Here is a 20512-nt window from a genome sequence, read left to right as displayed (position 1 = left end):
CAGCCACCCCTGCCCCACAATATTGGGGTGTGCAGGAGCAGCGGGTGCTGTCTCAGGAATTCCCCTGCTCTGAACTCCTTTGGGAGCTGGATGTGCCCAGTCCTGCTCCCCTGGCCCTGCCATGACCCACAGTGAGGTTTGGAACAGGCAGAGCCCCAGCAGCGCTGGCAGGATGGGTGACGCAGAGGTCACACATGATGATGTTACTTGTGCTATTGCATAAATCAAGGGGATTTTGGTGAGGGTAACGAGGGCAACTTGGGGCTCTGAGCTGGGCAGGATGAGGCCTTGGAAGACTTTAATTTCTCATGTTGCACGGTCCAAGGGTGGGGTTCATGGCCGGATTGGGACCACAGAGGACCATGGGGTCAGTCAGAGGGTGGCCCATGCTGAGGAGAGAGGTGGGCTGCATTTCCCTCCGCCAGGCTCTCACCCCTCTGCCAGCTTTGCTTAATTATGGGAAATCCTTTAAGCTTTCGCATTAGTGCTGTATTTAGGTCTGCACTGTATTAGGGCTTGGCGTGGGGAGCAGAGTCAGATTTCTCACTTAATAAAGAATGTTTTTAAGGCATTTGTCATTGTGGGCCCGGTGCTGTGAGCCAGGATGCTGGGGTGAGCAGGGTGGTGGGTGCTGTGGGAGGTGAGGGTGCTGGGTTGGCTCTGTGACCTGCCACACTTGGCCCTGAACAGGTTCCTTCCCTTCCTGTATCCTGCCATGCATTACCCTGCCCTCCCACCCTGAGCCTTGGGACAGACGGACCGGGTCTGCCTCGATTACCCACCCAGCCGGGGGTACCTCAGGTTGTGCATCCCAGGGCTGCAGCTGCTGACCTCCCAGCCCATCTGCATCAGCACAGCTGCTGGCAGAGCCCAGACACCCTCCCACAAGGCTTCAGGGCTGCTGTGCTGGCAGGAGGCCCATCCTGCTGGCAGTAAATGTGTCATGGGATGGTGATCAGGGATAATGAGTCACGAACGCCCACCGCCAGCCAGCCAGCCCGGCTGGTCCTGGGGCAGGGCTGCAGAGCATTGGCAGGAGAGGGGAGAGATCTGCTGCCTCCCTTCTCTTCTGACTCCCCCCACCTGCAGCCTCATCGACCTGCAACTTCCACAGGGCACCAAATGATGGAGCGTCCCTCCAGCAGCACTCACCCAGGACTGAGGCGACAGGTTTGCTCCCCTGGACCAGTGTAGGGGTGCAGTGGTCCCCCCATATCCCTGCTCACAGGTGCCTGGCACTGCCACAGCTCTGCCCCCTGCTGTGGGACAGCTTGGCAAGGATGGGACTAGAGGGCTGCCTGCTGAAATGTGTATCCCCTGGACTGCAAGTAGGTGAAGCTGGGGCTGGGCCAGCTCAGGGTGTGCTGCTGGGAGCCAGGAAAAGCATCTGGATTCCCCTTTCAGTGTGGATTTTTCCTTTAATCTCTTAATTGTTGTGGCACCAGAGTATTAGATCCAGATATTGAGCTGCTGTGGGTGGTAGCTGTGGCAAATGGCCCATGCTCTTGTGGGGGGAAAAGCTCAGCCCTTGGTTTATGGGCAGGTGAGGAGCCCTAGAGCACCTTCCCTCCCTGCTTGGCCCCATGAGTAGCACTTGGTCACTTTGCTCCTTGTCTCCAAACTGACCCCTGCAGCCATACAAGGACCCTGTCCCAGAGAAAGCCAGGCTTCTGCACCAGACCATGGCTGCTGAACAAAGGAAGGGTGACAAGCGACATCCCTGGGCAAGCCCAGTGTGAGTGCACGTGGTTGGGGGCTCAGCCCTGGCCTCTGGCAGCTGCTTTCCCTCTTCCCCTTCTCCCCAGACCTCTGGAGTGAGCAGGAAAAACAACATTTTCTGGGATGGCTGTGGATCTGCTACAGAACCAACTCCAGGAGCAAAAGCAGCCCCAGCACATCTCTCCCAAAAGCACTGCTGGGGTCCCCAGGGAGGGCCCCAGCCCCAGCCAGAGATCATCAGATGGGGAAAGCTTTTATTTTCTTTCCATCTTTTCCTTCTCCAGGGCTGGGCTTGATTATTCCTTTCAGCAACACAAAGTGCTAGAGAGGCTCAGCAGCCAGAGATCAATTTTCTCTGCTACTGACGCAATGTCTCTGTGCACGGGGAAGTGGCTTTTTCCTTCCCCTCCTCATCCTGCTGAGACTTGGTGGGTGACACCAGGGGCGGTGGCAGCTGCCTCACTGGCAGGAGGGTGACAGGGAACCCTGTGGAGCCACACAGCCTGGCCCTGTGCCAGCCCTCACCCGGTGCAGTGCTGATGGAGGGCATCAAAGCCTTTCACTCAGGGCCATTGAAGAGCAAAGCTATCGCTGGGAAAAAAATCCCAGCTCGGCTCAGACATCAGTGTCATTTCGAGGCGCAGTGTGGCACAGGACCCTCAGCTGCTGGCTCTACTCATGCTGTGACGTCTCCTCTCAGTCACCACAAGGCACTGGCTAATGGAGGATGATTTTCTTTCTAGGGAACGTGAAAAATTCGTCTCTGCAGGCATAATATGCGAAGACCTCATGTTTAAGGGATCGGAACATAGCAGTGGCACAAGGTATGAAGACTAAACACAGAGGGATTCGAGACGCTTTGCAATTATGCAGCCAAGCTAAGGAAAAAAAAAAAAAAGAATTAAGAATGTTGAGGAATTTTAAGAGGATGGGAAAGAACTTGGCATGGGATTAAAAATTGGAGAAAAGATTAGAAAAGCAAAAAGCAGGAGATGAGAAAAGCCTGAGGCGTGAGGCAGATGGACTAGAGCAAGGAGATCTGCCAGCCCATGGACAAGGACTAACCTAGGGATGAGCCTCAGCACTCTCCCTACAGAATCCTGACTCCACATCCCTACAGGAGCTGTCTCCGGGTCTGCTGTGGCACAAGGCAGAAGCAGCAGCATCCTCTCCCTGGCACCAGCATAGCTTGGCTCATTTAGGGGCTGCTGACTGTGAGATTCCCATGGCCACAAGGCAGCGGGTCCTTGGTGTGAGCAGCGGCTCTGTCTGTGCAGGGACAGGGACAGGAGGCAGCTGCTGTCCCAGAGGCTGGGAGGGAGCTCTGGCCACAGCAGAGCCACTCTTGCTTTCACCAGCCGTGGGTTTGATCCTCTCCAGGCTGTGCAAATTAGGAGATTCTTTGGAACACCAAAGTGTCGCACTGCAATACCAAACCAGCCAGCAGCTCCTCACTGCTGAAGGCAGAGATGCAGCTGGGGTTTGGATCGGCAGCTTTTATCCACAAAATGAACTTGAGCAGGTTCATAAACTGTGGAACAAAATACTGAAGACCACAGGCAATTACAGCGGAGACCTCTGGAGCCCTCCCCAGCACAGGGAGCCCCAGCGAGGCTGTTGACGGCTCCCACTGCTTCTGATCCTGGCTGGCAACTATTAATTCTGTTTTTTCAAGTTGAGAAATTAACCGCTTTGCAACCCCATCCAATTTGAATACTCTAAGCAGATTCAGTGCTTTTCTCCTCCGAGGACCTTCCCTGGCCAAGCACTTTAACCCCTTGATTCCTGTGCTGGGTTCATGGAGCATCCAGCCTCTGAGGCCTGCTGGTTTGACTCCCTCGGACGACAGTGATGGATGCCACATGTTATCCAGGTTGCAGCTTTCTGGGATTTTGTGGAGACCCTCACTGGTGCCTGGATTGCCTTCAAGTGTCCAGGTGTCCTTTCCAGGGGAGCTGACAGGCTCTGGCACGGCAGACACACAGCTTTGTACCGTCGGCCTCCCTTGACAGGAAGGCTGATAAAGAGTCTCATAATGAGCTCGCCGTGTTCCCACCCTGCAGACGGTTTGTTGGCTGTTGGCAAATGCAGTCTGGGGAGAAGCTCTGCCTGGCTGGCCATTGCTCACAGCTCTGCCACTGCACCGGTCTGGAAAACCTACCCCCACAGCCTCGGGGTGATCTCCTCCAGAAGCCTCTCAGCCATAACCTGCTTCCTCCCTCATCAGAGCCATGTGCAGTGTGGCCATTTGGGGCCATGAGCCTGGCACAGGGACTGTCTGGTAACACTGCCATGTACACACATCCTCAGCTGTGTCTGGAGAAAAGCAGTGGGTGGGAAAGTGAGTGCCACTGACATAGGAAACAGGGCTGTGCCACGCAGATGTCCCATGATATTCCTGTATGATATTCCATGATTCTAAATCAAGTAGGATGTGCCACCCTGCAGCACTTGGTGGCAGTGGCATTGCCGACCTGGAAAACGTTTCTCCCACATGCCATGAGTGCTGCCAGGACCCAGGTTTTGCACATCCCATCCCAGCCAACCAGAAGTGACACTCCGCGTTGTAAAGAGGCAGAAATATTTCAGCAGAAACGTCCCCCCCGGGACATCGAGGTCCTGCCACCAGGGCAAGGGGCTTGGCTGCCCCTGTGACTCCGCCTGTCCCTGGGCTGGAGAAGAGACAATGCAGTGGGTGTTGTGGTCTCAGGTCACTGCACAACCTGGCAGTGCCCGCCCGGGGACTCGGCACGCTTTAATGAGCTCAGTGCTGTAGCTTCCGCGGAGGAATTAACGATTTGGAATAATACTTGTCACTTCGCTGTGAGGAAATTGTCAAGCGAAAAGCAATTTATTTAAAAAAAGAAGAAAGAAATGTTTTTGCTTATTAAGATCAACATCATATTAAAGTATCTTCTCAATGCCCTGTTTGAGTTGGATTTTACGTTTTCTCTCTCTCGTTCTCTTCAATGGCAGTAAAGCAGAGGGGTTTCACTCTAATTAATTGTTGGCTGCTTCATTTGGCCAGCAAATTTCATGAGCAAGGTTACACATTTCTGTAGCATCTGAATTGCAAATGCTGCAGGAGTACAATAAAATAGGAAAACAAATGGAATTTTAAAATCAAATGGGAATTCTTCTGTTGGACATTAATTTAAAATTGCTTTATTTTCACAAATCTTAAAAACGTATCTTGACCTTCCCCACTCCTTTCTTTTCATTTAAGGTTTAAAGCAACAGGTTTGGTTTATGTGTTGACTGATGCCTTCTGGCTTTTCAGCCTTAGGGAACTGTATTTTCAGTTTGATATGGCTGGAAACTTTAAAATATGTATGTATATTTATTTCTAGGGAGAAGCTGCCACATGTACTGGTGATTTGGCAAGGTCAAACCTGACGATAGTTCTGCCCCCTCGGCTTTGCAGAAGTTCGTGGAAGGCAGTACCCAAGGAGAGTGTGCCACACTGGCGTCATGTTGTGCATGTGGAGGACAGGCCAGGATTACAGCAGCTCCGACTGTGAAGGGCAGCGAGGAAATAGCTCAACATCAGGAGAAAATAGGAAGAGAAATGACCCGTGAAACCACATTTCTGGCTGCACCACCAGCTTCCTCACAGGGAGCAGTGACTCATCACCACATGGAGACGTGGAGACCCGCTCGCCCGCCCCAGGGCAGCATGCTGATCCTGCAGCAGCATCAGAGGGGATGACCAGGAGAGAGGGCTGCTGCAGGGACAGGTAGTGAGTGTGGCAGGGTGTAGCAACAGCATCTTCCTCTGTGCTGCTGCTCAGCAGCAACAACCAGCACCTGGGCCAAGCTCTTCTAAATGGCTGGTGATCTGGTACCATGCCTGGGGACCAAAGAGAGATGCTTCTCCTCCTAGAAATCCCAGTAATTTCCTTGTATCAATTATATTTCAGTGCAGTCCCACTTCTGCCTCAAAACCAGTAATCGCTTTGGAAAACGTCGTTTGCCTTCTTTTTAAATGCCAGCATGCCTTTTGTTGCTACTAAAGTAACAGCTGAATACTGATGAATGGCAGAAAATATGAAATGTCTGAGAAAGGTCCTCAGGATCTGCCTCTGAGTCATCTCTGTGTTGGCAGGAAAGGCTGGCAAAGAAGAAGAGTATCTCTGTGGGTTGTGAAACAGCCCCAGAATTAGGAGTCTAGGCCAGGTGGACACATCCACTATAACCTGATGGGGCTGAGATCAAAAGCTGTCATTGCAGTTACGTGACTGGTGTGACAGGACCTCCTTGAATGAGGTGTGGGCGAGCAGTCCCCAGTGCTCCAGCAGCCATTCCAGCCCCCAGGAGCCAGTCCCTGCCCTGCAGCTTACACGCTGAACACCATAAGGCACGGTAAGTAGATTAGCAAAACCTCTGGAAGAGGGGAAGAAGAAATGACATTTGGTCTTAAGCTGGTTTTGCACGTATTTACGCAAATGATGTGCCCATCTAGACGGTAAGTGAGGTGAAATCCAGGCTACCCCTGCTGCCCCAGCTCAGCAGCCTGCTGCAGGGCTCCTGGCAGGGAAGAGCCTGGTTTGTATCTCGGGCAGACACAGTGAGTCAGAGCAGCGAGGTGATCGATGCTGACAGCGTGGACAGCCTGCGAGAGGCGGCAGCAGCCGGACAGCCTCCACGCTCTGGCTGCGGTGGGTAGGCTTTGGCTGCTGGGGAGGTGCTGCAGCCCCACCCTGGCATCCACAGGAGATGCTCCAGTCTCCTCACTCCCCCCAGAGCTTGAGGATGCTCTTCCATCACCTCCTGGGGCTGGCTCTGCAGGGCAGGGCACTGCCCGCTCCCGTTCCTGCCCCCTTGTTGGGCACAGCACCAGGCAGGATCCATCTCTCCCACTGGTGAGATGGGGATTGCAATTATTCCTGGGCCTTGCTTGTGCCATCTGTCTGTTCTCTGAACATCCCTGCAGGATCTCTGCCTTAGCAGGTTAATTTAATAAGGGCCTGCTTTATTGTTGCTGGCTGCGGGCACGGCGTAGAGCAGCTGAGTCCTTCAGCAGAGCTGCTCTGGCAGCAACCGAATCCTGCCCGGATGTTCATTTAGGAGGGTTGTTTTGCTGGGAAAGGGCAAACCCTCCTGGGGCAGCACCGAGGGCTGAGCCCTGCTGCTTTCTCCTTGGCAGGAGCAGTGGAGAAAGTGGCAGCAGAGATTAAATCAGGTCTCTGACCTGGGACGTGCCACACCTCACCGGGATGAGGTGGTGATAGAGAGGGAGTGGCAACGGCGGTATCGGCAGGAGGTGCCCTGCGTGGCTGGCTCAGGGCTTGGCCATTTATGGCAGAAGCAGCTATTCCCATCCAGAGTTTCAAAACCTTTTACATCACCAGCTATTTTTGTGGGTTGGGATGTGTGGTGGGGCACAAGACGGTGAAGGAGCTGTGCAAAGAGTTTGATGAAGGGAAAGACTCCTCTTACAGACAACGAACAATCTGGTGCTCCTTGAGATCGTTGGTGTTTTTGTTTGTTTGTTTGTTTGTTTGTTTCCAGCTCTAGATACATATGCTCAGGTATAAAGTGCTGTAAGTTGGGAAATAAATCTTGGGAATACAAATTGATACTGACTGTGTACCCAGAGGAAAAAATATCCAGTTTCTCAAACCCCTGCCCACCTGCCTGGGCTTCCCCCCAGCCCGGGAGGGAGGCTTTGCTGGTTAAGTCGATTGCACAGAAATGTATTTGGCTTTTCTCCCGCTGTGCTCTTTGCCCCGTTCCTCTCCCGTAGTTCCTCTACCCATCACAAACATAAAGGACCAGCAGTGCCACAAAGACACGCACATAATGAATCTAAGTGACCGTGTAATCTCATTATTGTCACCCTCATCCTCCCTTGCCCCTTTCCTCCCTCCCCCCATTTGTCACTGTCACCGATTGTGTCATGGTTAAAATTAGATGGGAAGCTCCTCTGGGAGCAACCACGGCTTTCCTTTATCCCGAGTGCCGAGTGCATTAAGGTACTTTGCAACTACTCGTGAGTTCTAATGGGGTTGAAGTAGGAGGCAGCCTGTTTTAATGCTCACCTTTTTACATTTTCGAGTTGATTCACCAGGCACATGAAAATCCCCCATCCAGGCATAGCCGCCTCATTCCAGCAATTCACTTGACAACACAATTTTGGAGGCAGTGGCATAGGAAGGAGAGGGATTACTGCTTACATGTAATAAAGAAGAATCAAATTTGATGTAACTTAAGTAAGATTTGTTCTGGAGGATAAAAATCCTTATCGAGCTTTTTCCCATAATGGACATATTCTCTTATTGGAAAGAAACTGAATAAAATAGTGATGTTTGTGAAAACAGCCACAAGTAGAGTCACCTCCTCAGTACCTTTTCTTTGGATGATTTTAGCCTTGACCAGGCACCTCTCTGGGGCCCGCTGGGTGTGCAGGACGGACACGACACGAACAGACGGCGATGTCTGCCTTGGACCTGCAATCAAACACTGGGGAAAGGGACAAATCCTGCACCTCATACTTGTCTGCTGAAATCCTGCAGACACTGAGATGCAGCAGAAACAAATTTGGTTGTATCAGAGGGCAGCCTCCCCTGCGGCTGGGAACGACCCAGTCAGGTCTGATGCGACTGAGGGATTTTATTTTAGAAAGAAATCAGCCGTTTATTCTCTTTAGTTACTTCATCTCAACAAGGAGGGAGGTTCCCTGGGAGGGGAAGCGCCGGGGCCGATGGCAGCAGTGCCGGGGATGGCTCCGGGCTTGTGCTGACACCTGCTGTCGGTCCTGCCGGGGAGCCGCCCCAGCATCCCGGGCTCACTCAGGGAGACTCGAGCCAGGGCTGGGAGGATTTTCATGGAACAGCCTCCGGAAACGGGAGGAAAAGGGAAAACCTCTGGGAAGGCGCTGAGCAGTGAGGTTTGTGCAGCCGCGGAGGGGAAAAGACACGGGACAAAGCAGTAGGTGGAGGGAAAAACTTTAATAGAATCACGGAGCAGTTCAGGTTGGAAGGGACCTTGAAGATCATCTGTTCCACACCCTCCACCCCACCCCCCCGCCAAGGGCAGGGACACCTTCCAATCTCCCGGGCTGCTCCAAGCCCCGTCCAACCTGGCCTTGGACACTCATAGGGATGGGGCAGCCACAGCTTCTCTGGGCAACCTGGGCCGGGGCCTCCCCACCCTCACAGGGAAGAACTTCTCCTAATATCCAATCCAAACCTGCTCTCTTTCAATTTGAACCCACTCTCCCTTGTCCCATCACTCCAAGCTCTTGTAAAGGGTCTCTCCGTCTGCCCTGCGTGTTCCCTTCAGGTACTGGAAGGAGCACAATTCGGCCACCCCAAAGCTTCTCTTCTCCGGGCTGAACAATCCCAGTTCTCTCAGCCTTTCCTCACAGCAGAGGTGCTCCGTGCCTCCGATCCACTCGGTGTCCCCCTGTTTGCCCAAGCCCAGGAGGCTCTCAGGGATGGATCGAGAGCCGCGGCGCCGGTCTCCGGTCGCTGTGGGCGCCACAGCCCGGTTCCCTTTCCCCGCGGGGAGATTCTCTTCCCGGCAGGGAGCTCAGAGAGGACTCTAATAAGGAGATCAGTTCCCGCAGGAACGGGATACCCCTCCTTCCCCCCGACCCGGGGCGGGGCCGGCGCCGCCATCTCGGGGCGGGCAGGGCGGGGCGGCGGTGCCGCACTCAAATGCTTCCCCCGGGGGCGGGCGGGCGGTGACGCAGCCCGCCGGAAGTGAGCGGGCGGGGCCGGGGCGGGGCCGCCCGCGGGTGCCGCAGTGAAACCGTTCCGGGCGCTGCCGGGCGGGTCCCGCGGCCGGGCCGGCATGGCGGGGGCGCGGCGGTGAGGGCGGCGGCAGCGGGGCCGGGGCCGCGCCGGGCACTCGGGGGGTGTCCCTGCCCTCAGCGCGGCGCGGGAGCAGCGGGGCCTCGCCCTTCTCGTGAGGCGCGCCGGGGCTATGCGAGGGCCGCGGTGCCGCCTGCGCTAGGCCCGGGCCCGGCGGGAGCGGCGAGCGGGGCCCGATGCGGGAGTACAAGGTGGTGGTGCTGGGCAGCGGCGGGGTGGGGAAGTCCGCCCTGACCGTGCAGTTCGTCACCGGCACCTTCATCGAGAAGTACGACCCCACCATCGAGGACTTCTACCGCAAGGAGATCGAGGTGGACTCGTCGCCCTCGGTGCTGGAGATCCTGGACACGGCGGGCACCGAGCAGTTCGCCTCCATGCGCGACCTCTACATCAAGAACGGGCAGGGCTTCATCCTCGTCTACAGCCTGGTCAACCAGCAGTCTTTCCAGGTAACCTCGCCCCGCACGGAGCCGTCCCTGCCCCGGGGAAGGCGCTGGGCCGGGCAGGAAGTTTTTTGGGGGCGGCCACGTGTGCGGTGCGAGTGCTTTATCAGCAAGGGGCCAAAGAGTGTGAGTGCCCGGCCTGAAAGCGCGTTTGCCAGCCCCGCTTCCTGGTTGAAACTGCTTGCTTTGCAGGTACTTATCAGGGTGCCACTATTGTTAAATCCCACGCAGCGCTGGAGAACAATAACCTGCTCCCACTTTTCCAGCAGAAATCTCTTGGCAGTCCCCTTTTGTGAAGAAATCACTCGATATTAAAAGCGAGACTTCCCTTTCCAACCTCCCCGCCCTCTTTCCTAAAAGGCATGTTCCTGCAGTTGCTCCTGAAGAGAGCCTCATTGTTCTGCAGTTGTGACTTGTTAAGTGAGCTGCTATTTTCCGCCCCCTCCCCCAAAAATATATTCCTGTCCAGCGTGAGCTCGGTACTCTCACTGCGTAGGTGGGGCACTGGCGAGGAGAGCCAGCCATGGGCGATGGTTTGTGGGCCTGGATTTGATTTCTGCTGTTAAAACTCTCCAAGAAAATATTGAAGTATCTCTGCCAGTAACTGGTCTGAGCTGCCTCCAGAAGCGAGGCTTTGTTTTTGGGCAGTAAGCTTGTTCAGCAGCGCTGTGAGCAGCGCAGGGATTTCCAGCCCCTGCGTTGGCCTGGGCTGCCGAGCTGGGTGTGTTCCAGCTGGTTGGCAAGACCTTGCACACCCCCACTGGAGCGGCGCGTTTGCTTCTGCTGAAGGCTAAACCTTATCTTAGCAGAGGCCTCGAAACAAGCTGGAGACATGCTTATCTTTGGAAAACAACACCGGTGGCATTGGGATGCTTCTGCTCTCGTTTTCATTGATTTTTGGGGGCCGGGGAGCCCCCATTATCCAAGGAATGGATGCACAGTTACTAATCCACCCTGTTAATATTTAATTATCCCCGTCTGTCTGCAGCGTGTTTGCTCTGGAGGCTGTAGGTGTAAACCACTCTGCAGCTCTTTACACAGAGGTAACTTCAGACGCTGGGATTGCTTTGTCTGAGAACTATGCAAGAATTTGTAGGACTTAGTGCTGATAGTAACTTAAAACACTCAGGGGGCAGAGGAGGCTGACTCAGACTTTCAAGTGTAAACTCCCCATGTCGGCTCAGACTTAAATAAATGCATCTCTAGGTAATAAAATCTCTTTACAGCATCTAATTTGGTTACTTACAGGTGATTAAACGTGTTCACAATGAATTATTCTAAACATTCCAGAAGTGAGAAGGCTTTATTTAAATTGCTGGCTTTCTCAAGCTGTAAACTGAGCACAGACTTCCTAAATGGTTGTGTAATGGTGTGATCCTGCTAGGGTTACAGGTCCGTATACTGGAGACAACTTCTTCAGAAAGCTGAAACCAGCCTTCAAAGCAGTGATACCCTGTCTTCCTCCAGCTGAACTGACTGACTAAGAGCACAGCAGTCGCTTTCTGTTTGTACATGCACATAAATGCTATAAAATGGTCGTGATTTTATAGAAAAGAAAAAATTACTTTTATTAATGGTTAGTAGCAAGCTTTTGTCTGAGTTCTACTGTGAATGACCGTGAACTTGGCAAGTCTTTGGATGTATTTTTCGTGTTCATTTGCACATGAGGGTTATTAAGATGTGGTTCTGTAGCAATTCCATGTGATTCCTTGCATGTACTAACCAGCTGGATTGTTTGACCAGGACATCAAGCCGATGAGGGACCAGATTGTCCGGGTGAAGAGATACGAGAAGGTTCCTCTGATCCTGGTGGGGAACAAAGTGGATCTGGAGTCGGAGAGGGAGGTGTTGTCTGCAGAAGGCAGAGCCCTGGCTCAGGAGTGGGGCTGTCCTTTCATGGAGACATCAGCCAAGAGCAAAACGATGGTGGATGAACTGTTTGCTGAGATCGTCAGGCAAATGAACTATGCCTCCCTGCCTGAGAAACAGGATCAGTGTTGTACAACTTGTATCGTCCAGTGAGAGAAATTAAGAAAAACCTCAACCATGGCCATACAGAGCAGGTTGGTGGAACAGTTGTCACTAACTGAGGTGCACAAACACGCTGTTTAAGTACACAGAAAAAGTGACAGGGAGTCTGAAATGAAGCAGTCTAACCTGGAGGCAGCCTTCCTCCAAAAGAGGAAGAGCTTCTGCACTTGACTATTTGAGTCAGATGGACTTGTTGTGTTACCTCAGTAGGGTTAGTCAGGGAATGCTGCATTTGCTTGCAGTAATTTTACAATGACACAAAGTGTATGATCTCATCTGCACCTATTTTGACTGTCAGTGCTGTATTTGATGTTACATTATCCTTAATGTTTTGTGATGTTCCTGTAGGTGGTATCTGGATTATTTTCGAGTAATGGAAATTACCTGGGAGTTCAGTGGGATTATTGTGATCAAGTTGCCCAGTAGTTTTGCTGAGAAGACTTTGAGCTTGTTTAAAATAAATAGAAATCTGTGGTACAGAAACTGAATGTACTTAGAGTACCCTTCTGCCTTATCAGAAGTTTCTCTTGGAAGAAAACCAGCCTGAGTGCTGAGAAGTGGCTTGAAGCCCACATGTACTAGTCAAGGGTGTGCACAAAGTGCTCTTCATCTGAAATGTCCAGAGAGAGAACACACTCTAAAATGGCTTCCCAGTGCAGGCTCTCCTTTCCCAGTGACTCATAAGAGATGTGATGACAGAGGCAGAGGAGCCTCTGCAAAGTTTCCCCTGTGTCAGGTGTTGCTGTGATTTGTACTTTTTTCCTCAAGGACAGCTGCCTTTGACCCTTCACACACATGGTGGTGGTTTTCAGTACCTTTTTCACCTGATGGTGTCCATGGGTCTGTTCCTCCCTGTGCGCAGCAGTGCTCTCATTCCTGTGAGGTGGTTCTGGACCCCTCCCAGCTTTTGTTTCCCCTGTAGCTGTTCCAGGTCTGGTTTCAGCATTGGCTCGAATCCATGTTACTGCAAAGGGCTCTTCCACACCATTGGTGTGCTCAGTGTGCAGACAGCTGGTCCTTCAGTTATCCCTTGGACCTGTCTTGGCAAACAGGTCCTCATGGTCTCTGAGGGCAAGTGCAGGAATGAGGGAGGACGTGAAAATTCAGGGGAAGGAACTGCCCCTCTTGACAGCTGCACTGCTTGAGGCTCAGACTGCCGCTGCCACGTTAGTAACTCCTGCCTAACTGAAGGAGCTTTTTGTGTCTGAGTGACAAGAGGGAAAATAGGTTATTACTGGAAGCTTTGGACCATGTATCCTCTTTAATCTTGAGTGCAAGGTCAGAGAGTGAAGTCTCAAAGCTTGTCTTTGAGATTGTTATCAAGTGCTTTGTGAATGTAAAATTTTAGATGCTCTTGGCCCTGGCACTGTCATGCTATGGGTACTTCATGATGTTTTTATCTGCAGTTCTGTGAAATTAGGAAGGGCTGCTGTCACTGTGTAAGAGGTGTATGTAAGTTCAGGATTTACTTGCTGAAAGCTGAGCAAACTGTTTGTACTGGAGCAGAGAAAAATGCAAATAAAGTCTTTCCTTGTACAGTAATCACACCAGCAGAACCTATGGGGTTATAGGAAGAAATGAATCAGAGGAATTTTTTTAGTGTAGTGCTGCAGGGTTATAATACTCTGAGTTGCATGTAATAATTGCAGTGTTGCAGCTATTTCTAAGGCAGCTTCACAAACAAGGTTATGTGGACTGAAGTATGGTGCCAAAGTTATGGCAGTCCTCTGGGTTACTAGGGGTTCATCTTGTGCAGGCTACTGTCTTCAACTCTGACAAAATCAGGCTTTTCATCTCTGAAATACTTCTAGAATTGGTTGCTTGTAAGGGAGGTTTCTTTGTAACCTGTCTGCTTCTGGGTTTAGCATTAAGTAGCAAGTTTAATCTTAGGGGTGAAATTGAGGTAGGGGCAAGACCACATATTATTCCTTTGAATCATAACTTACGCCTAGATTTGATGGGTTTCCTAAGCATGCTCCTGCTTCAGAAGAAACATCTGTATTCTTATGTCTTTGTGACCCCTTGAGTCAGAGGTTCCTAAGCTTTTGTAATACAGATTTCCTCTTTTTCCTTCTGCCTAGCTTAGAGTCACACCAAGCCTCCAGCATCAAACTGCTTCCTTGCTTCTAGGAAATGCTGCCTCTGCCCAGTGTAGTCTCATCACCTGTGCCAAGCAAGTCTTTCCTTCCTGAGCTTCTTCCTATTTAGTCCAGATCTTGCCATGTTTGGAACTTTAATTACTCATCCTGGCTCTTCACAGGCTTCGTGCTCTGTATCTTTCATTTCAACCTCACACTTTTGGGATATTTTCCTCTTCCTGGCTCCCACTCTATCCTGGTTCTTTGATTGAGTAGATGTAGGATCTCATTAACTTTATCATAAGCCTTTGCTGCCTGATAATTTCTTCTGATGTGCTGTGGTGTAGGAGAGGTGCTGATGGTGTCTTGTGATAGCCCTAATCAGCTTAATCCTTCTGCTTATCAGTGATCCAGGAAACAATTGCTGCATGTCAAACCTCTGCTTTAGCAGTGACCCCTCCTAGGCAAACTGAAACTGAGAAGTGGAACCAGCTGTCTGCAAACCCGTGTGCAGGAAGTGGGCTTGAACTGTAGCTGTGTCCTGGGATAATCATCATCTCTGAGTTCTGTAACCCGTGTCCAGGAGGAGTCTGAGGTGTGGGTCAGTTGTTCACAGTGCAGTATGTAGCTGCAGTTTGTGCAGTCCCTGCAGTTTTCTGGTGCAGAAATCCACGGGAGATGCCTTGAGTGAAATTAAGGATAGAACACAACCCGTAGTTTCTTTTAAAAATGTGTGTTATTCTTGTATCCTGTTTCCCCCCCTCTCCTTTTCTGCTTCTGCAGTGGTCTTGTTTTGTGGCATTCAGAGATGTGAGATTTCCAGCAGCTGCTCTCTGTTCCTTGCTCTAGTATTTCTCTTGAATTTTCAGTATGAGTGTTTTGTATTTTAAATCTTCTTTAAAATATGGCATCTGCTACAGTCTTTGTGCAGTAAAGGCTTTCTGTAGGGATACTGATCAGATTGGGAACACCTTAATGCTGGGGTGAAAGGCTGATGCTGATGAGTGATTCCTGTCCCCTCCCTTCACGAGTAACTGCTATTAGCAAGGCTGAAGGAAGAGTGTTGCTCTCTAAGCATAAAAACTGAAAGTATACTGTCTTCTGGTCTGTGTGGCTGCGCAACACAGGGTTTGCTGCTTTGACAGTACAGGGACCCTCCCCATCCAAAACTCTTGGATCAGCAACAGTATGTGGGGGTAGGAATGATCTCACCAGACTGGGAGAGAATTACTGTTAGCTGGAAAACACACAAACAAGCAAGAAAAACCTGGCTGTTTGTTCCCATCAGGGCAGGAGTGCTGCTTCTGAATGTTGGGGAGGACCAGTTGTTTGGCAAGAAGAGGAACCCTGGCTATGTCAGAGCACTCTGTCATGACTAACTGGCCCTCTGTCATGACAGAAAGTGTTAACTGAGAGCAAATCAACAGCTGAAAAGAAACAGTGCAGTAGGAAACATAAGGTCCTGACTCCTTTGGAGAAATCACTTTAGGAATACAGAAGACTCTTCAAAGTCCCCAAAAATCCAAGGATCAAGCTAAAGTCAAGTACATGCACATGCGTATGAAAAGCAGGTTTCTACAGACTTTGAGCATTGCCTGAGGCTTTTAGGATATCTCTGAAGATAAATCCTGTGAGCTACAATCAAGTTATCAGAAATACTAAGATGTTTTGGTCACATTGGTAACGTGATTGTGTGTTTGACTGAGAATGGTGGTGTTTGTTACAGTTCTGTCCCTGCTGTGGCTGTCTCATGAACGTTAAGGGGCTTTTCTGAGGAGTCATTTAGAGGATGTGATTACTGAGAACTCAGATGTCAAAACTGAGTTGGTTGGCTCATCTCCCTGTTCCCAGAAGTTGTGCAAAATGCCACTGCTTTGTGTTACTGGGCGTTCACCAGTGCAAAGCCCAGCGTAGGTCTATTTGTACAGGAGAACTTTAATTTCTTGGTTGTTTCAGATCTTTAGATGCAATTCAGTATCCCACAGAGGCAGCTATTACAAAGTTCATAGAAATAAGTTGTTATCTGCTTCCCTCTTGTATTAGCAGAGTTAATGGAGGAGAACTTAAGGAATGCCACTGTGTAAAGCAGTGCTTTGGAGCTCAGTGTGGAAAACTGACTGTTCCACGTGGTGGGAAGAGCTGAGTTCACTTTGGATGTGTGTTGAATATGGCTTTCATTAGTTATTTTGTTTAAATTGCAGATAAAACTCAGAGGAAACTTGCACAGATGCTGCTTTGGAGAACTTTCAGCCCAGGTTGCAGAGCTGAGCCTTGGTAAACCTGTCTCTATTACAGCACATTGCCATACATCTAAGTGCATAAGGTTGGTGGCCTCCAGGATCCACACACCTTGATCGGAATGCTTAGCATGTTTACCATAAGTTTTAAAATCTGTTCTTTATCTATCAGTCCTTTTATAGCTTTCTAAGTTCATATAATGGCTAATATGCAAGAGTTCATTTTTAATATTTTAATTGATTTCTTTAATCAATTTCTGAACTTGTATTTATTAAATACTTAAACTCAGTATTACCTACTCAATGCCTTTTAAAAGAAGAGAGTTTTAATGGAGAATAAATTGAGCCTTAAACAAATGGTTACTTCTGTATATTACCTCGCATCAGTGCTTATTTCTATTTGCAAGGTTTTCTCCTACAAGTTGGTCATTCTTTGAGACTTTTTGTTTACGTGTGACAGTGTCATGAAAAGATACTGAAGGCACCTCTGTTGTATGGATGTAGTATCCCTTTTCTTGGCAAATGCAGCTGTGACAATGTGTTTGTAACTGGTCCTATTTGACAACAGGGACTACTTGGAACAGGATGCAAAGTCTCCAGCTGATGTTTCTTGCAATCTTGGGTTTCTTGATCAAAAAAGACAATTGTAGCATTGAAAAAACGGCAGCACACTTTTCCTTCTACTGAGTTTCTAAACTTGCTTGTTTACAAATAGCTTCTCTATGCCTTTGAAAAGGGATAATGTATCCTTCAAGACGGGCTGTCTGCCTAGTCTGTCAGCTCAGCTTTGCCTGGCACATTAAGAGACATCTAGTAGACCTCTGCACATGTAAATCTAATGCAAATAAGATCACTTTACATTTTATAGTTCCTAATATTTGTCTTTCTGAATAATATTTTAAAGCAATATTTGTTAAAGTTTTTCTTGCACTGTCACAAATTGCTTTTTAGTTTGGTTTTATTTTTCCCCAGCAAACAAGTTTAATATTAGAGACAAGTTGGTGAAACAAGGGGAAAAGCACCAGGTTTCGGTGATACTAACTGCAAGCGTGCTTTAAACAGCCATTGCCTTCCTTATTGTTTACCTGATCAACATTTTCTCTGAATACTTGAAAATTTTAACAATAACACAGGTATAAAGAGCAGAATGAAATTGTACAAAGAGCAGACAAAATCTTTTTGTTCAGTTTATTAACGTGTTGCATACATGAGAGCTTTTTCTAGCAGTGGTTTAAAATGTGTAATTTTTTTTGCAGAAATTTAATAACTGCAGCTCACCTACTGCACCAAAGTTCTAGGTTTTTAGGAGCCCAGCTTTAGTCATTTGAACATGCTTCTAGAAATGTACATTCTTTCCCTGTAATAGCTAGATAACTATGAGAAAAGCTCCAGTAAAAGCAGTGATGGATATATGAGGTTAAGCAGTTGAAAACTCATTAATTGTATTGTGGATGATGGCATTTAAAACAATAAAAGATCACCGGTACAGTATCTCAACATTAATGTGTTTTATTGGTAATAATGCAGGCTGACTTTACAGTGTTAGCAGAAATAAAGATTCTGAGTCTACATTCAGTGTTGAATTTGAATCCTGAAAAGAAGAAGACACCAGGATTTCTGTCTGGTTATTGAAACACCTAATTTTTTTTTTTCTGTGGGGTTACTTGAAGTTTTTTTTTCCCCTGTTTGTACAAACTTCATAAACAGGCTGAGGCTAATACTTAGGTTTGCACTTTAATATCAGAATTAAACCAAACCTTGTATTCAAAGTAGATTTTTTTTTTTTAAGTGATGGTTGTTGATCTTTTTTGTAGGTTGTAAGGAAGTAATAGGAAATAAAAGTAATTCATAAAGATCCTAGTTTTCCTTTGTCTAAGGGGGAAAAAGTTGGTTGATATTGATCAGTGGTTCATTCCTATGGGTAGTTTTCAAGCCAGTGTTCATTTTCGTTGACCTCAGCAAAAAAAAAAAAGAAAAAAAAAACCTTAAGAAACTTGAACTAGCTTAGAGTGACAGGACTGGGAAAACGAGAGATGGTTTCTTCAGCACACTTTGGGGGGAAAAAGGGACCAAAAGTTTATTTAGGCTTCCTCAATAGTTTGCATGTGAAGTTGCTTATTAGAGTAAGACGCTAATAATAAATGCAATATGTATTGTCTTTACTATGGCATCTGTTTAGGAGTTGTTCAAATCACTGCAGTAGGGCTCTACAAATAAAAATGTAACCTAACATCATGTATCTAATGTACTGTATCTTTATCAGTGATAGGTGAAATCTGGAATAACAAGTGCAAAAATGGAACAATTACCTATAATGCTTTGTAAAAAGTTTTTTCCAGTAGAATTCATTCTTGTCATTTTGTAAGACAACCCTACAGTCCACCTGTTTGTAACTTTTTTAATAAAATAGATACCTGTATTACCAAACTGGGGTGACTAGTCTGTGTTCAGTTTTTTCTGGAGCGGGCTGAACTGACAGGCTGCTACTGCTTTTTGCTTTGGTTGTTTTTGGAGTTTTTTAAGGTCCTAGTTGTTCTAAATGCAGTAACCATGTCTGAATTATTGTGAGTGAGCCTTTCTGGTGCAGGGGGAATGGGGTGTACAGCTGTGCCCTGGCTGGGTGCAAAGCTCTGAGGGAGCAAGGGCTATGGATCATCTCCCTGTGCTGGACACGGAGCCCTCTGAGCTGGGGAGCCTGTTCAAAGCAGCCACGGGGCCCCTCCTCACAGGCTGGTATGATGGAGTTTTGTTCAGAAGAAATCTCTGTCTTGTCCAGATCTTTAATGTTCTTGTTTTTCATCCAGGCTTTTATGTGTCTGAAGATGCCCCTGAATCCTGACATCACCCTGCAGTGTCTGTAGCTGCTCTCCATCCAGAGCTGACATCTCCCCAGCACGCTGGCAGAGCGAGGCTCTTGGAGCTCTGCCACAGGAGAGGCACAGGAATTTTCTAGAAAACCTTGCAGCTGAGAGTGCCCAAAGCTAGTTGATAACAATTATCTTAAATGCTCAGTAAAAGCCTTGAATTTGCCAAGTCAGTGATTGTCATCTGGGCCCTGTAACAAAATGCATCTTCCAAGAGTGTGCAGTCTTGGCACTGACCTTTAGTACTGCACGTGTAACTAAAGCTGTGTCTTAATGTTAAATGTGATTTCAGGTTGAGGAAAACCTTGCTGCCTTGGTACCTTCAGTCCTCAGTGATGTGTCAACAGACAAAACCACGTAGCCTGCTCACCACCCCCTCCTCCAGCTGAAACAGCATTAGCCTTATCTTGTAGGCAGGTTTTTGTGCTGTTTCTTCTTCCTGCTCACACTTCCTTTGCTGAAACAGAGCAGTAGTTTCCATCTTGAGAGGAAGAAGACAGAGAAGAAGGGCAGACTGCCCTTCTAAGTGATTTTGGGTGATATGTCTGCTTTCTTGGCCAAGGCAAGAGGTGGGGGTAAAGCATTCCCTCTTCTGACTGGTGCCCCTGACGGTGGGAGCTGACACTTTAGGACCAGTCTGCTTCAGGGTGTAAGTAGTGAGTTCATCACTGAGTGATTGCTCATGTAGTTCAAAGGTAGTCATAACTGGGCAATAATACCCTGAAATCCTTATGGCATTCATTGTGACTAAGCCACTTGGAGGCTGGGAAGTGAATGTGGGTACAGCTGCTAAGCCATTGTGACTTCTGCCACTGGTTTGTTTCCAGGTGACAGTTTGATGTAGGCTGGCTTGGGGGGAAGCATGTAAGATTCACAATTAAGGCCATTATCTTTCAAAAATTTTGGTGCTGAGAGTGAACTTGGTAGCTGCTGTACAGAGTTGTGTAGCATCCTTCGTAAGATAGGTATGACAATGTCATGTTGCTCTGTCTGCTTTGGAGGCTGTTTAGATAGTGTTTCATGACTGCTTTTTCTTTGGTTTAACAGTCCTGCTCCACCAGTGCCCTACAGAAAGGTCCCAGTGTCCTGCTTTTCCTGGGCAGCCACAGAACAGGGATGTTCCCCCCAAGCAGTCGGGGAGCAGGAGCTGATTGCAGCACAGGCATGAGGCCTCTTCCCAGCCTGCTCCCCCACCCAGCACGGGTGGCACGTAACTGCACCACTGATGAGGGCAGAGCTGGGCCCTGCAGCCAGGCTGGGTTTGCTGGGGTACAAAACCACCAGCCACACCAACCCCACAGCGGGGACAGCTTGGGAGGAAGC

At 49.0% G+C, this 20512-nt stretch overlaps 1 protein-coding gene across 1 annotated transcript; it reads left to right on the top strand.

Annotated features, from left to right (window-relative positions):
* The first annotated feature begins 9462 nt into the window (after window positions 1-9462).
* On the top strand, window positions 9463-18752 carry RAP2C (RAP2C, member of RAS oncogene family). Its single transcript, XM_027899307.1, has 3 exons — window positions 9463-9985; window positions 11723-12042; window positions 16290-18752. Exons 1-2 carry the CDS (start codon window positions 9713-9715, stop codon window positions 11999-12001), a joined length of 552 nt encoding a protein of 183 aa, XP_027755108.1. The 5' UTR covers window positions 9463-9712; the 3' UTR covers window positions 12002-12042; window positions 16290-18752.
* Window positions 18753-20512: the final 1760 nt, after the last annotated feature.

Source organism: Empidonax traillii, unplaced genomic scaffold (assembly GCF_003031625.1).
Source record: "Empidonax traillii isolate 1590-97213 ecotype Southwest subspecies unplaced genomic scaffold, ASM303162v1 scaffold20:size5563877, whole genome shotgun sequence".
NCBI classification, from domain to species: Eukaryota; Metazoa; Chordata; class Aves; order Passeriformes; family Tyrannidae; genus Empidonax; species Empidonax traillii.
This window is presented reverse-complemented; position numbering and strand designations above follow the sequence as displayed.